The 12,582-nt window shown below is 41.1% G+C and overlaps 1 protein-coding gene across 1 annotated transcript; it reads left to right on the forward strand.

Annotated features, from left to right (window-relative positions):
- Positions 1 to 489: 489 nt before the first annotated feature.
- Positions 490 to 12,304, forward strand: LOC125356840 (sulfotransferase 1C3-like). Its single transcript, XM_048353545.1, has 7 exons — positions 490 to 649; positions 5,053 to 5,181; positions 5,900 to 5,997; positions 7,420 to 7,546; positions 10,072 to 10,166; positions 10,308 to 10,488; positions 12,192 to 12,304. The coding sequence occupies exons 1-7, from the start codon at positions 490 to 492 to the stop codon at positions 12,302 to 12,304; spliced, it is 903 nt and encodes a 300-aa protein (XP_048209502.1).
- The last annotated feature ends 278 nt before the right edge of the window (positions 12,305 to 12,582 follow it).

Genomic DNA, 12,582 nt, shown 5'->3' on the forward strand with positions numbered 1-12,582 from the left:
GGAAAAACTAGGTGCCAGTGGCTCAGAACTGTGTAATCCAAGCCACTCAGGAGGCTGAGATCTGAGGATCGCAGCTCCAAGCCAACCCAAGCAAGAAAGGCCGTGAGACTCTTATCTCCAATTAACTGTGGAGCTGTGGCTCAAGTGAAAGAGTTCCAGCCTTTAGCACAAAAACAAAGAGAGAACACCTAGGCCCTGAGTTCAAGTCTCCATACCAGAAAACCCATGTTGAGTATAACTCTCATCTCTAACAATTATTAGCTTGTGTTTACTGAATTACTAAACCAGTAACAGCCTTAACATCCTCATCAAATAAATGGAAGCATTATCTTTTTAATGTAATTCATTTAAGGATTAAATAGATATGACATATAGAATAACCAATCTGTATGCATTTATGTTAGGCTTCATTAATTTTCTGTTATTCAAATCAACAACAGTAAGATAGAGATATTTAATTTTAAATAGGGTTCGCAGTATCAATTCATAATGGCACAGGCTGAGAAAATGGAAAAGAAGTCATCCCTCATGAACGTTCTAGAAATTGATGGAGTCCCGTTGCCGGTAATATCAAAAGAAATATGGGCTCGCGTCTGTCATTTTCAAGCCCGGCCTGATGATCTTATTCTGGCAACTTACCCAAAGTCAGGTAAGTCTCAACACATTCAGACAAGAACCTGTTGGGTCCTCTGTGTTGCTCAATTGGGATTTGAAAAGGAGCAATTCTGTCTACGGCCATCCCACCCTGAACACATCCAATCTCATGTGAAAAGGAGCAATTCTTCAGTTGCACGATCTGCTTGTTTTATATTATCAGGCATTTATCATCTCTGGACTCAGGGGCACCTATTTTTCATAGCACGGACACCTAATTACCAAAACACATTTCCAAATGCCTTGGAGAAGACCAGATAATACCCTCGTTCCAGAATCAATAACAGACAAAATATCAACAAATCAAAAAATGCATGGTTTTTCTTACAATGTAAACTTTCATTCTGAGATTTCTATTAAAACAAACTACACTCCAGATAGTCAGAATTGAGTTGTCCAATTGCCAAAAATTCTTGGAAGATGTCAGTGAAAACTTTTCTTTCTGCCAGTTAAGTCTCATTCAGAGAAGCCAAAAGATTTGATCTTTATGAGATACAATGAACTGCTAACTGTTCTCTGAGTATTCTTAGAAACATAAGGGTATCCCTTAGGTATAGAACTTGCTTTTCAAACACTTCCTCACCAGAGCTAGTTGGAAAATGGGTAATCTCAGTTCTGGAGAGAGAATGTATGGGGTGAGCCAGGAAGCCTGTAACTATTCAAAAATAGTGAGTCAGAAGAACTTTAGGACCAGTTTGAATAGGCTTACATTGGCCCAGTGTTAAATAGTTTCAGCATCTAAAATAATAATGTTGGGCTGGGAATGTGGCGTAGTGGTAGAGTACTTGCCTAGCATGCATTAAGCCCTGCGTTCAATTCCTCAGTACCACATACACAGAAAAAGCCAGAAGTGGCACCATGGCTCAAGTGGTAGAGTGCTAGCTTTGAGTAGAAGGCGGCTCTGAGTTCAAGCCCCGTGACTGGTAGGAAAATAAAATAAAATAATAATGTTGTTAATTGAAATCCTTCTGACCAGCAATGATGAGGCTCTAGATTAGACTTGTACTCTAATCATAAACAATTAGAAAAATGGACAAAAGGTATAAAATTACTGTTTACCCACACTGGATAATATTTACCTCAGCTTCTAGTGAGAAGACACGCTGTGAATGGAGTGTGGTTGCCAGGAAGTCAGGAACCTGCGAGGAAGACAGGAACCAGGTATAGGGGCTCTGTGAAGCTGTGGTGGCTTCATAGAGGAGGATGTGATGCTGGAGAGGAGGGAATTACACAAAGGAGACTCATCTCCAGTTAACCAGCAAGAATCTGGAAGTGGAGGCGTGCCTCAGGTGGTACAGCACCAGCCTTGAGCAAAGAAACTAAGGAACAAAGGGACAGTGCCCGGGCCCTGAGTTCAAGCCACAGAACTGGCACACATGCATGTGCATAGGCGCACACACACACACACACACACACACACACACACACACACACAAGGATAGCTTCCAGGCTCTGAGTTCAAGTCTCAGTACTGGAACAAAAAAAAAATAGAAACATATGTTTAGCCTTATTTAAACACTATACAATCTATGATTGATACATTGAATATATTCTATTAATATGTACTTTTTATGTTTGAGTATTGGTTAGAAATGATTTTAATATTTTAATTAGTATTAAAGTCTTAAAAGAAAATTGCAAAACACAGCAAAAGCCTGAAATATTCACAATACATACATATGCTCTAAACATACAAATGTGTATGTATACCTATATATGTATGTATATATAGGCAGAAACAGACAGACAGAAAGACAGACAGACAGACAGATAACATAGGTACTGGAAGTGGAGCTTGATTCAAGTGATAGAGCACTAGCCACATGCTAAATAGCTGAGACTGTTCCCTGGCCCTGAGTTCATAATGTGGCTCTCAGCATGATGAAAAATAAATTGACCTGGGAAGTTCCTTGGCAAAAAGTTTTACTTGAACCAGATCAAGACCAAATTTCCAGATTACAGAAACAGAAGCAAGAAAGGAGCAGGTCAGTTACTATAAAGAAATAATCACACACACTCAAAATACCAGGCATACTACAAGACAGGTGATTAGCTGTGCAAAATTCATTATCCTGAGAAGAAAATAAGAGAAGATGGTTTTAGGCTAAGAGATACAAAGGGGAGCTGGGGATATGGCCTAGTGGCAAGAGTGGTTGCCTCGTATACATGAGGCCCTGGGTTCGATTCCCCAGCCCCACATATGCAGAAAATGGCCAGAAGTGGCGCTGTGGCTCAAGTGGCAGAGTGCTAGCCTTGAGCAAAAAGAAGCCAGGGACAGTGCTCAGGCCCTGAGTCCAAGCCCCAGGACTGGCCAAAAAAAAAAAAAAAAGAGAGAGAGAGAGAGATACAAAGGACCTCAAAACCAGTCCATGAGCCAGCCACTGGAAACTCTGCCTATAATCCTAGCTACTCAGGAGGCTGAGATCTGGGGATCATGGTTGGAAGCCATCCCAGGCAGAGAAGTCTCACCACAAAAGCTGTAAATGACAGTGTTTAGCAACTGGGAAAAACATTTAATACAGAATAAGCACTTCATGACATTAAGAAATCATTATACGCTGGGCGATGATGGCTCCCGCCTGTCATCCTAGCTACTTGGAGGCTGAGATCTGAGGATCACCACTCAAAGCCAGCCCAGGCAAGAAATACCGTGAGACACTTATCTCCAATTAGCTACCCAAAAACCAGAAGTGGCACTGTGGCTCAAGTAGCAGAACTCTAGTCTTGAGCTGAAGAGCTCAGGGACAGTGCCCAGACCCAGAGTTCAAGCCCCATGACCGACAAAAAAAAAAAAAATCATTATAAATGAGATGTGATGAGAAATATGAAAGCAACATGATAGGAGAAGGTCATTAATTTTTTTAATTATCTTTAAGTAGTTGTACAAAGGAGTTGCCATTCACCAAAGCAGTTTAGGAATACAGAGCTTCCTGATCAATGTCACCCCTATTAAAGGTCACCTTTTAGGCATGAATTTGTCATCACAAAGTTACTCTGAAATGATTCCTTCAAACATGATAGATGATGGATTAGATAAGATAGTCAAGTGATTGGGTGATTGATAGAGACATATATACCTAATACTTGTACAGATTTGAGACAGAGGGAAAAGATGGTGCGTAAATCAACTGGTCCATTTTTATGTAGATGATAGATAGATATACTTGATACCGATAATAGATGGTAAATGATAGGTTAGATGAGAAAATCTAAGAGAGCTAATGGTTTTTTATTTTCTTATCTTTAGGTGGTTTTGCTAAGGGTTTCAATTCAACATGTCAGTTTATGGGTATAGTGCGTCTTGTTTTTATTTTTTATTCATTTTTAAGTAGTTGTACAAAGGGATTTCAATTCCACAAGTCAGATTAGACAAGAATGCATCTTGATCAATGTCACCTACTTGCATCATACCCTCAACTCTCCCAACTGCAAACATCCCAAGTTACCTGGTTCTATGTTCATCTGTGTACATTGGACATTATGAGGGTATTTACCACCTTAAAAAAAAGTTTTATAAAAAAGAAATTTTTTGGCCAGGCAACTTAATACTGAGAATAAAGATGGAGAATGTTGCAGTTGAAGGCCAACCTGGGCAAAAAGTTATAAGAATCAATTTCCTAAATGTGGAAATATGGTCATGGTAGCAGATACCTGTACTCAGACAGGAGATAGATAAACAGACAGACAAGAAGATAGAAGTCTGATGCTAGCCAATGAAAAAAACTCAAGCACAAAACTCTACTGAGAATCTGGAGTCGTGACACAGTGGTAGAGCTCTTGCCTAGCAAGCACAAGTCCCTCAGTTCAAACTCCAACACTACCAAAAAACCTTGACATTTGGAGGTGTTGGGTTTTTTTGGTTTTATTTACATTTTTTTATTTTATTGTCAAGGTGATGTACAGAGGATTTACAGTTGCATACATAAGGTAGTGAGTACATCTTGTCAAATTTATTACCCCCTCCCTCATTTTCTCCCACTTTGCCACCCTCCCAGCCCCTTCCCCAAGTTGAACAGTTCATTTCCAACATACGTCTTATGAGTATCGCTGTTGCATTGGTGCACCCTTTGTCCTTTATCTCGCCCTTTTGATGTTCCCCATCCCTTCCCTAATTCAGATAACTATATACACCGTACTCACATTGTTCTTTATAACATTGTGTTCTCTATATATTTAAAGTCTTTTATAACAAAAGTTGGAACAAATGCTCCAAGTTGTATCACAGGAAATTTGTGAACACCTTTAAGGGAAGGTACACTAAGGAAGCACTCCTTTCTGCCTCCTCCCATTAATCTAATTTCAAAGTGCCTTCCTGTTCCTGCTTTTCTTCAAAATGCTCAATTACTTAGGATGTCTAAAATTTTAAATATATATATATATATTTCTAACTGTTTTCAGGTACAACCTGGATACATGAAATTTTAGATATGATTCACAACGTTGGTGATGTGGAAAAATGCCAACGAGCCACTTCTACAGATAGACACCCTTTCATTGAGTTAACATTTACCCATAAAGAAAAGCTTGGTGAGTATATGCAGCCAGAAGGGGAAGGATCTGGCTAGAAGGTACCAAGGCTGTGCTCCAAGTCTTCCATAGGACTTTCCTGGAAGCCTCAACTAGCCTTGTGCTCAAGCCAGACCTTAGATTTGGGCAGCAAAGCCTCCTTGTGCTCTTTGAGCTGACGAACTGTACATTCCCTGCAAGTTATTTGTTTTAAGTCTTGCTCTTCCTAATGAATTGATGGAGCTCACCCTCCTTTCCTCTCTGCTTTCCGTGTTGGAGTCAGTGAGAGGGATGGAAATTCATGCTGAGCTTATGAAAAGAATGGAGATGATTTCTAAAGAAAAAAGAAGTAGGAGAGCCATGTTTCATAGATGTCAGCAGAATTAGTTGAGGGTGCTAAAGACCTCTTCTGAGAACGTAAAAGCCCCAAGAATAAGATTGCATAATGAAAGGCTTAGTAGAAGCCAAGCATGGTGGTACATGCCTGTATTTCTATCACTTGGGAGGCAAAACAGGACAATTATGAGTTCAAGGCCAGCCTGGGTTATGTAACAGTCTCTATCTAAAAAGAAGGGAGGGAGGGAGGGAGGAAATTTTACATGTTCTTCTGTATACAAGTATTGTCCTAAAAGAAAAAAGAAAAATCACTTACTAGACTATGATAGGAATGCAAGTTCAAGGACTTCCCAAAAGTGACAAGAATGAATGGAGAATACTGATTATGCTTTTCTTTTTCTAGATTTGGACTGGGCTATTGAAATGCCCTCACCACGAATGTTAAAAACTCATCTTCCCTCGCATTTAATACCACCATCTATCTGGAAACAAAACTGCAAGGTAAAGAGAGCTAGCTTCTCCTACTGCTCTTGGATTGGCTACCTAAATGACATAAGTGAAGAAATCTTTCCGAATAATATAGGTACCACTGGGTGTCAGCAGCTCACACCTGTCATCCTAGCTACTCAGGAGGGTGAGATCTGAGGATCAGGGTTCAAAGCCAGCCCAGGGAGGAAAGTCCAGGAGACTCATCTCCAAATAACCACCAGAAAACCAGAAGTGATGCTGTGCTCAAAGTGGTAGAGTGCTAGGCCTTGAGCAATAAAGCTCAGGGATAGCACCAAGGCCCCAAGTTCAAGCCCCAAGACTGATGGGAAAAAAAATAGGTACCATTTTTTAGGTCCCATTTTTATTAAAATCAAGGATTACATACATCTGAAACCTGTAGACATCCATGCTTTCTAACATTCTGTTTCTGAGAGCCTATTTCATAATCATGGCTTGCTCACAGTTTCCAAAACAAGCCTCTGTGTTACTGCATGCTCTTCAGAGCTAGTAGAATGAAGGGAATAAGTTTAAATTTTTAACCTACTAGCTCTGTTCTTCCAAAAAGATCGTCTCGTCTGCAAAGCACAAACACAGAATCTATCAGCCAGACTTTCATATCCCTCTATGTACATGAGGAGCAAGTTCAGAGCCTGTCATCATGTATCTACTCTTTAATAAAGTCTAGTTATTCTTTAACCTGATTGTTTTTGTTGTTTTGTTTGTGCCAGTGCCAGTGATTGATTGCATTTGGGCCTTATGTTGTCACTCAGCTTGATTGCTTACAGCTGGTGCAATACTTCTTGAGCCATGCCTCCAGCCCAACTTTTGGCTGGTTAATCGAAGATGGGATCTCTTAGACTTTTCTTTCTGAACTGGCTTCAAGTTGCAATCCTCTGGCTCTCAGCCTTCTGAGTCGATAGGATTACAGGTGTGAGAGATCAGCACCCAACAATTTAACCCTTTGTAATCTGTCACTATACTGTGCTACTTCCACCTGTGCCGAAATTCAAGTCAAATTTCTCCTTCGAGTTCCAATTTGACTGCCTGCCTTGCCTTACCACATCCAAACTCTTTAGTCAGTAATCTTCCTAAAATGAAACTCTTCCTAAAATGCAAATGTCCTGCTTTAAACACTCCCAGAGGCGTATAAGAGGTCAAGTTCAAGTTCCATACCTTTGACCTGCTTTAGCTACAGATCATCCTTTTTACATCTCTCCATTCTCACCAAAATCATTATGAAAATACTGAAGATCCATCATGCGTACAATGGCATATGTGTGTTTGTGTTTGTTCCATTATATGTTATAAAGTTCTCTCTCCCTGCCTCTCTGATAGACTGTGGCTGGCCTTGATCTTCCAGCCTTCAGAATGCTCTCCTACAGCATTTTGTTCCATCTTATCTTTCTCTGGCTTCCTTCCTGCCCATGACTTTAGATCATCTATGTGGCCAGGAATCCCAAGGACTGTCTGGTGTCCTTCTATCACTTCCACAGGATGACCTCCATGCTGCCTGACCCTCAGAGCTTGGAGAAGTTCCTGGAGAAGTTCATGGCAGGAAACGGTGAGTTCAGCAGGTTTCCAGGTGCTCTGTCTTTTGGGGGTTCCAGCCATAGGCGCATCTTGAATCTAGTGGAAAATAGGATGAGGTGAAATCCTTAGCAAGCAGGTCCTGTCTTGAAGACCTAGGACTGGGAAAGCCAGGGAGAAGGGACTTTCTCCAAAACTGGATACGAATGTAAATTGAGCTCATCCATGAGTATAAGGGCCAATTTAAACTTCAAGAAATCAACTTCAGGAACAAGGAGGAGAGTCATCTCATATGCAATGACCCGGAGCAGTTGGAAGATCACAAGGTAATGTCCTGCTGGTTTGATCTAACAGTGTTGTAAACTCTAGGGTCTCCATGTGTACCCACAAAACCATTTCACACTACAAAATGTCTTCTCCATGGATCAAAATGTGCAATCATAGAAAATCTCCTCCCTTACTAGGCATAGTAGTGCACACCTGTAATCCCAGCTACTTGGGATGTAGAGGCAGGAAGATCGTAGTTCCAGATTGGCCCCGACAAAAACATGAGAAAAAACTTATCCAAAAAAAAAAAAAAAACTAAAAGTAAAAGAGAACTGGCTTAGCAGGTGTGAGGCCCCAAATTCAACATACACGAAGAAGGAAGGAAGGGGAAGGAAGGGAGGGAGGAAGGAAGCAAGGGAGGGAGGAAGAGAGGAGAAAAAGAAGCCAGGTTTGTGGCTCACAGCTGTAATCCTGATGACTCAGGACACTGAAATCTGAGATCACAGTTCAAACCAGCCTGAGAAGACAAAACCAAAATATTCTTCTTTTTTTCCTTTTTTTTTTTTCCCCCTGGTCCTAGGACTAGAACTCTGGGCCTGGGTGCTGCCCCTGACAAGGCTAGCACTCTACCACTTGAGCCACAGTGCCACTTTTGGTGTTTTTGAGTTGTTTATTGGAGATTAGAGTCTGATGGAGTTTTGTGCCCAAGCTGGCTTCAAACCATGATCCTCAGATCTCAGCCTCCTGAGTAGCTAGGATTACAGGTGTGAGCCGCTGGCTACTGCCTCCAAAAGATTCTTCCCTCCAATTAACCACCAAAAAGTGGAGCTTGGCTCAATGGGCAGAGTGACAGTCTTGAGTAAAAAGCTAAGGGACAGCTCTAGGCCCTGAGTTCAAGTTCTATTATAGGCAGAGAGAGAGCGAGAGAAAGAGAGAAGAGACCTCCTCCACTAGAGAGTCTTAAATTTGAATTCTCAGTATGACCTTTCCGCTGAGGAAATTGTAGTTCCAAAACAAACATGGATCATTTATCGCCTCACCTTTCAACAAAGCTGGTGACCATAATTGGCCAGATGTCAATTCAGACTAATAGAATCTCAAAACCATCACTGAAGAAAATATATCTCAAGGAACTAGGGATACATAGACAAATCAGGATACCCTCGGGTAATGTGGTGATTTAGATGTTTGTAAAGGCTTTAATGTAGAAGCAGATGAGAGTATTTCATCATACCTACAGTAAACAGAACAAATTAGAACTTTTATAAACAAAGTGTCTATGTTCTGATGTTGGGAGTTTTCTGTCCTTGGGAACAAGTATTTGTCTGTCGGGGAAATGGACAAAAGGCTACCCAAGCAGGAAGTGAGGTCAGATGACAACTTCCTGCTCTTCCTGGCCTAACAATAAACACAGGGCAGAGGCCTTGCCTTCTGATGAGACTGCACCTGCTTCTGATGGTTCGGTATCCCTTTCTAATGCTTTGTGAGCCCATGGTACAAGGGTGAAGTGTGTGCCACAGAAAGATCCCATGATTGAGCCGTCTGTCAGTAGTTGAGTCTGAAACTAAGTATTTGTTTACCAGGAACCAGTGAAATATTTCATCTCTTAAATGTTGAAGGTTGAGTACCAGGACATAGTATTTGTGGCCAAGTCTCAGGTCACAACTGTCTATTATAAATCGTGGCTTCTGACTGTAAATACAGGCAGCTTTTATTAGCAGAAATTTACTTCCCTTTTACTAAGTGAAATAAGAGTTACAGGGTTTTATCTGTTCCTTCTTTTTCTCTAATTTCTTCCTACCTCCCCACTGCCCTTGAGCTGCTTGGTTTGTTCTCATCTGAGTCCATTGCAGCTGTTGGGCCCTTTCTACTGTATTTCTCCCCCTATTGTCTACTCATTCTGTGCCCTCCTCCCAGCTTCTTTCAGATGTGCACATATATCACCCGATCTGGAAGGGATTGTTTTACAGTTAATAATCATAGATGTCATACACATTGTAGACTAGATTGACAATGTACAGCAAGAGAAAGATTTAAAAAGAAAAAAATGAAGAAAGCAAGGGTGTTGGGGAGTTGGGAGAGGGAAGGAGGGAGAAAAATGAGGAAGGGTTAATAATAAGTATGGCAAGAAATGTATATGTATTCACCACCCTAGGTATGTAACCTTAACCCCTCTGTGCATCATCTTGACAATTAAAAAAAAAGAGTTTACTTCAAAGAGATGCTGATTTATCTCATTGCCTTGAGTCTAGGGCTGGTGCTGAGAACTAACGGTTCTCCTGCCTCTTCCAGTGGTTTGTGGGTCCTGGTATGACCACGTGAAAGGGTGGTGGGCTGCAAAAGACAAGCATCAGATCCTCTACCTCTTCTACGAAGATGTGAAAAAGGTAAGTCACGAAGAGCAGCAAAGCCTGGGGTGATCACTTTCTATCCACGATGAGGACATCCTGCCTGGCGAGCTGTCTCTTCACTAGTCCAAGTCCTTTCTCACTTCCTTTTGTTCTACTTCCATCTCCCTCCATCGTCAGAATCCAAAACGTGAGATTCACAAGATGTTGGAGTTCTTGGGGAAAACTCTGTCAGAGGAAGTGATTGATAAGATCGTCTACCATACTTCATTTGATGTGATGAAGCAAAATCCCATGGCCAACCAAACTGCTCTACCTTCTCACATTTTCGATCACAGCATCTCAAATTTCATGAGGAAAGGTTGGTGACATCTCTTCTACTTAACTCTAAAACAGTATTCTACCTTGAAACTATAATAGAAAGTCTATATATCGATTGAAGTGATTAAATCTACTTTGCAATATTAAAGAATAGGTTGTAATAAAAAAAAAGAAAATTAAAACTTTTGTGCTGCTACTAGGGCTTGCATTCAGGGCCTGGGTGCTGTCCTTTAGCTTCTTCACTCAAGGCTGGTGCTCTACCACTTGAGCCACAGCTCTACTTCTAGATTCTTTGCTGGTTAACAGGAGACCATTGTCTCATAGACTTTCCTACCTTGGCTGGCTTCAAACTGCAATTCTCAAACCTCAGCCTCCTAGTAGCTAGGATTGCAGGTGTGAGCCACTAGTGCCCAGCTTGAAAATCATTTTAAATCTAGTTTTCAGTAAGTGAGATGGCTCATTTCAGTGTGGACTGAGCTTCACCTGGCCTCCCTGCCTGCTTGGTGAACGGCAGTGCCACTGGCTCCTAAGGACACATTTAAGTGTAATCAGAAACCTTTGGAGGACATGGTGTCGAACCCATGCCCAGACACCTGACTCAGCAGGTCTTCAGTGAGTTCAGGTAATGCAGATACCATAGGTCATTTGAAGACTACCCATAATCTTCTGCAAACATGAAGCCTAGCTAAATCATGACCTCGCTCAATGTCTCTCTCATCCTCTGCTCAACCTTGAACACTCACTGTTTAGTCCATCACCATTTTTGTTTAGAATGTGTCACTGTTCAGAAGATAAAATCATTTTCAGTTTGGTCTCACTTGTACTTAGTACAGAACCTCATGCCTGCTTCAGAGATGTGAATAAATACCAGCTAAGAGAGAAGAGAGCATGAAGAAAAGGGACATGGTGTTCTCAAATGGTTAACAAATCTGACACAGAGAACCAGGCAAACAAAATAATGACAAGAGAGTGAATAGGAAGCTCTTTTTGGTGGGTCCCTGAAACCAGTCTACCCAGATGAATCAAAATCATAAAATCCAGATTCTCTGGCAACATTCTTACAGATTCTAATTAGTTAGAATCCAGAATTTTATATTACCACCTGGAGCTAAATCTTTTTGCAGAAAGATGAGAAAACACTAGAAATAACGCCATAGGAAATCTTAGAGAAACAATTCATTCATTCTACATAGGATGGACCACTCAGGTACAGTAGTTGGAGGAATGTCCAGATGTCCCTGATGAGGAATGAAGTATCTTCACCCAATAAGAATGATTCTACCAAACAAAATAAGTACTGCTTTGTAAGACTACAATGTAAGTAGGGCTTGAATCCACTGTAGTAACCAGTTATAGACTTGGGGTTTCATGTATCAGATGAGCCAATAATGGTTACAAAATAGAACAATCCATCCCTGATGGGACATCTCAGTGGAGCCTCAGGAATTTGAAAAGGAGGGTTATGAATGTGCTGTGTGTTTTGGAGGGAGAGGTGCATGTGGAATAGGACTGAGAGATTGTCCATGATCCTATGGACAGGGACAGGAACCATTCTGGTAGAAAAGTTCAGGCAGAGAGGGCTGATGAGCCACTCATTCATGGTAGGAAGGGCTAGTAAAGTGAGCTGAAGAACTAGCCATACTGAGAAGGTCAGATAAAGTGGGCTGAGAAGCCACCCATGTTGTGAGAAAAGCAGGTGGACAGGGCTAAGAGACTATTCACAAACTTCCTTTTGCCCTTCAGGAATGCCTGGGGACTGGAAGAACCATTTTACTGTGGCTATGAATGAGACGTTTGACAAGCACTATAAGAAGATGATGGCAGGGACCACTCTGACCTTCTGTACAGAGATATGAGAAGAAAAAATGGAGACAGCATAAAGCCTCCTTCCTATCAATCTACTGGGCATGGGAAATCACTAAATATTCTTTATTTGAAATTTGTGTCTTTTCCTCACAGAATCAGCTAGTCTGGCAAAATACTAAAATGTGATTTCAATATCAATCAAATGGCTTGTGTGCCAAATAAAATGATTGAAAAGCAGTGTCTGGAAGCAATAGGACTTTTTTTGAAATGCAAATATGTTTATTGTATGTGTCAGACAAAACAAAAACAAACAATTGTATCACTCACT

Source organism: Perognathus longimembris, chromosome 8 (genome assembly GCF_023159225.1).
Source record: "Perognathus longimembris pacificus isolate PPM17 chromosome 8, ASM2315922v1, whole genome shotgun sequence".
Taxonomy (NCBI): domain Eukaryota; kingdom Metazoa; phylum Chordata; class Mammalia; order Rodentia; family Heteromyidae; genus Perognathus; species Perognathus longimembris.

What these genes read in the sequence shown, in the direction of transcription:
- LOC125356840 (XM_048353545.1), top strand. Translation starts at nt 490, where the DNA reads ATGGCACAGGCTGAGAAAATGGAAAAGAAGTCATCCCTCATGAACGTT. An exon ending in TCTGGAAACAAAACTGCAAG is followed by an intron (nt 5,998 to 7,419) that starts GTAAAGAGAGCT and finishes CCATGACTTTAG; the next exon opens with ATCATCTATGTGGCCAGGAA. An exon ending in TCTACGAAGATGTGAAAAAG is followed by an intron (nt 10,167 to 10,307) that starts GTAAGTCACGAA and finishes CTCCATCGTCAG; the next exon opens with AATCCAAAACGTGAGATTCA.